At 38.8% G+C, this 3,815-nt stretch overlaps 1 protein-coding gene across 1 annotated transcript; it reads right to left on the bottom strand.

Moving 5' to 3' along the window:
* Window positions 1-1,097: 1,097 nt before the first annotated feature.
* Window positions 1,098-3,491, bottom strand: LOC103803820 (cell growth-regulating nucleolar protein-like; the record flags this gene model as incomplete). The annotated part of the gene is made up of 3 exons (XM_009076397.1): window positions 3,370-3,491; window positions 2,499-2,613; window positions 1,098-1,205 (listed from the first exon to the last, which is right to left on the bottom strand). Coding segments are annotated over exons 1-3 (345 nt in total), but the record flags the coding sequence as incomplete, so codon positions are not given.
* Between the last annotated feature and the right edge of the window lie 324 nt (window positions 3,492-3,815).

Raw genomic sequence — 3,815 nt, 5'->3', positions numbered from 1 at the left:
ATATGTATAAAAGATAATCCTCAGGCTTTTGTTATGTTAGGCTCTGGTTATGTTAATGTCCTACCAAACCTTTTGACTGTTCCCATGAGTTAAAACATTAATGATCTGATCTTATTTATTTATGTCCTGGACAGATGGTCATGCTCCTAAATGGGTAACTTGGTTTATTACAGAAAAATAAAATTTTAGCAAATATCTCAATGCAAACATTTGAAAGTTGTTGTGGTTATTGCAGGAGTTCCTACTCAAAATGCAAGCAATAAATTTCTACTTATAAGATGCTGTTCATACTATCAGCAACAGATCAACTTTTAGAAATGTGGAATTCTACGTAAAACCTAATGTAAAGGTTTTTGCATTGCAATGAAAATGCCAGGAAAGGTGTATGAGTAAATTGGAGCAACAAACTGAAAAAACTTTTGACATTCCACTGCAACATAGCAAAAAGAAAGGCTTCTTGATAATAGCATTTTGCCTACTGAGAGCATTAATTTTGTGGAACAATTTGTAACCTTCAGCTTGCCAGCAGCAATTTTGCCACATCTCTTTTAGGTTCTGAGTGCTTTGGAAGCAAGCATGATCTTCTCTTAGCCTCACAGTCTGAGGCACAGAATAGGGGGGAAAAAAAACCCAGGCCAGCTTGTTAGTAATTCTTACTGATACCACATGAAACATTTGGAATTCACTTTAGTGTGCAAGATTCTGTCAGAACACTAAGTAACAGGAAAACTCTCAAAACAGGATTTTGCTTTCACCAGGGAAAAAAAACAAAGTCACAGAAATAAATCTTTAAAAGTATGTCTAAGAATCTGGACATTCAAAGGTATTAAAATAAGAACAAGTCTACACATGGAAATTTAGCTTAAATGGTGAGTCTCTGGCTTAATACCTCACTGAACTGGTATACAAAGAGTCCTTTTAAGCAAGAAAATGTCTTTTACAAACACTGCCTATTTGAAATTCAGCTATTATACCATCTGTACCAATGCCCAAATCAGAAATTTGCCCCAGCTTTGTTAAAAGGAAGTGTCAATCCCTAAGAATGTCTATATTTAAGCTCACTGCATGGATTACTACAAATCTAGAACAAAACATACCTGAAACTTTACTTTTTTCCTTGGAATGTTATCAAAGGCACGCATCTGCTCCAGGATGTTCCTCACTTTGGGGCTTATGCTGGGCTTCTTCAGCACTTCATGGATTTTCTGAATGAAGAAAACCAGAATGCAATCAGCAAAGCAGCACAATGATCAAATGATACATGCAAAGTCTGAAACACACTGGGTAGAAACCATCCAGCACCCGTGCCTGGTACAGTCTGCTCATAGCAAATACTCAAAATGCATGAGAACACTGACCTTTGGTTTTGTCATAGAACATTAGATGTGCCAAAGTTATCTATCTAAACATTTATACCCATGCAGTAAGCAGAGGCAAGCAGGACTGCTCATCAAGTTACAAGTTACAATCTGTAACAAAACCATTTAAAGGTAAAGTAACTGTATCACATAAGGGATTCCTGCAGTATGAAACAGACCTGCATTAAGAAATCAAATTGTCAACTGATTGGTTTTGACAAACTTCTGGAGTTACGTGTGAAAAACCAGGCTAACTTTGATGCCACAGTTTGACATGCATTTCTTCTGGCAGCAGTGCCATTAATCCCTGTAAGACAGCTCAGGATATTTCTGTGCTACGGGTGTCAGCACAAGAGAACAGAGGAGATTAGGCCAGGGAGTTATGATAGTTCCACTGCTGCTTGTGGGGGGCAAAGTCTCAGACCTTCCTGGTATTTAAAGATCCACCCACCAGACACTGGAGAGCTGAAAATCTGCTGACTGAAAGGTTTTGTGGAGGTGTTAAGACAATCACAACAAGGTGTTTGCTAATAATCCTTTCTGTATAGAAGTACTTACTACTGAGGCAGGTTAGCAATGTTCATAAGCAATAGCACTCACATCACACTGCCTCTAACTTTGTCCTCAAACAATGTTCAGTCTCAACAACAGCACTCAGCTCTGACTTAAATGGTATTAATCATATGCCTTGACTATGCATGTAGCTTTGCACCTTGTTGGGTTGTGTTCTATACAAGATAGAAATCAACAGGTCTATGGCTAAGGGTGATCTAACTTACCACTAATGGGGTTTGAAAAAATGAGTTTTGAGTTCCTTCCAAAAACCTTTGAAGGACAGCTGTAAGAGAGTGGGTTTTACAAAAGCATCGATGGCATGAAGAGGATGGACAACTACCAATGTCTCTTTGTCTGCAACTGGGAACATGACATTAACTCACACTAGTAAGAGAAAGATTCAAAACATACAAAAGATGCATTCCTTACCAGAATAAGCAACAGACCTACCAAGGAAATGCCAGAAGAAAACTGGGGATATTGGGAAAAACAGATCTCTGGTTTGATCCAGTATAGCTTCTCTTGTGTCACTAAAGATTATAAACAATAGTTACTTATTTTATCTGTATATAGTACAAACCTTACCTGAATCCACTCTTGCTGTTTAGCATCTCCTTTGTGAATTTTGGCTTCAAAACCTTTTCCACCATATTTCTGGTCTTCACTTACACACTTCACATGTTCCTTATAGTCATCACCCCTGAGCATAGATTTATAACCAGAGGTCACTGAAATGCTTCAGCCCTTCAAACTATGCAACACTTATCCCATCAACAAACTGAAGTAACAGATGAGAGCATCTATCCTTTAAACCTTATTACTGGCAACACTTATAGGAGTAAAATCCAATGTGCTTTAGCCACATGTTTACAAGATCACTGACATTTTTGTAATGCTCCAGCCTTCAGTGAAAATCCATGACTTGCAAGATCAGGTATGTCTTCAGTATATTGCTGCTTTTCTTAATGGCTCTACAAGTTATGCACATCTGTATGTGTAACACAGCTGTGTTTCACTACTGAGACTGACACATTTTAAAATCACAAAAGCAGGCAAAAAAACTTTTGCAGAACCCTAAGTCCTAAGTATCAATATACTAATGTGGTAGTGAAGTTTTGACCAATGTGCAAGCACTCCAAAAAGGAATGCTGGCAATCTCACTCTCTCTGCAGTAGCAAAGTAAGAGTTGTCGATGATCAGAAGCTGAAAGCTTTGTCACTTATCCCTGTTTACTGTTGTGGTTTAGTTGTGAGGTCCAAACCTGGATCATTAAGCTTGCATTTATATAAGTTTTATATAATTAATACAATATATAATACACTATTTTTGTATAATTTTAAAATGCAAATATTAATTACCCAGAAATAACCGAATTTAACTCCTAACATACCACAGAAAGATCTATTTGTGCCAACCCCTGCAGGGTGAGCAAAGCTGCTTGCCATCCTTCACCTACCAGAAATCCTTGCCACAATCCATGCAAGACAGGCACTGGCAGTTTCTGCAGATGTTCACATGCTTTTCAACCTGTGCTTTCTTCACAGCTTCCCCACATGCGTTGCAGGTGAAAACCACCATGCTGGCGACTCAGCACCTCCTAGGGAATGGCTACAATCTTTTTTTTTCCTCCACAGATGAGCACAACCCTGTAGGCACAAGGAAGAGATCTTAAATTGAAAGATGAAGTTTGAAAGAAACAGATGGCCGAGAAGAAACGTGCCCAGTGGCAGCAAGGAGAGGGATAAGATTCTTCACATGCACAACCTCCTTTCTGTAAGGTTAAGGACTGTTAAGGCTATACTGGATCAAACCAGAGATCTATTTTCCCAACATCCTTTCACCAGGAAGCCTGAGCACAGGGGGGTGCGGCGACCCGAAAACCAGTGACTCAAAAACCAGTAA

The sequence above is a fragment of the Acanthisitta chloris genome, unplaced genomic scaffold (assembly GCF_000695815.1).
Source record: "Acanthisitta chloris isolate BGI_N310 unplaced genomic scaffold, ASM69581v1 scaffold40176, whole genome shotgun sequence".
NCBI classification, from domain to species: Eukaryota; Metazoa; Chordata; class Aves; order Passeriformes; family Acanthisittidae; genus Acanthisitta; species Acanthisitta chloris.
This window is presented reverse-complemented; position numbering and strand designations above follow the sequence as displayed.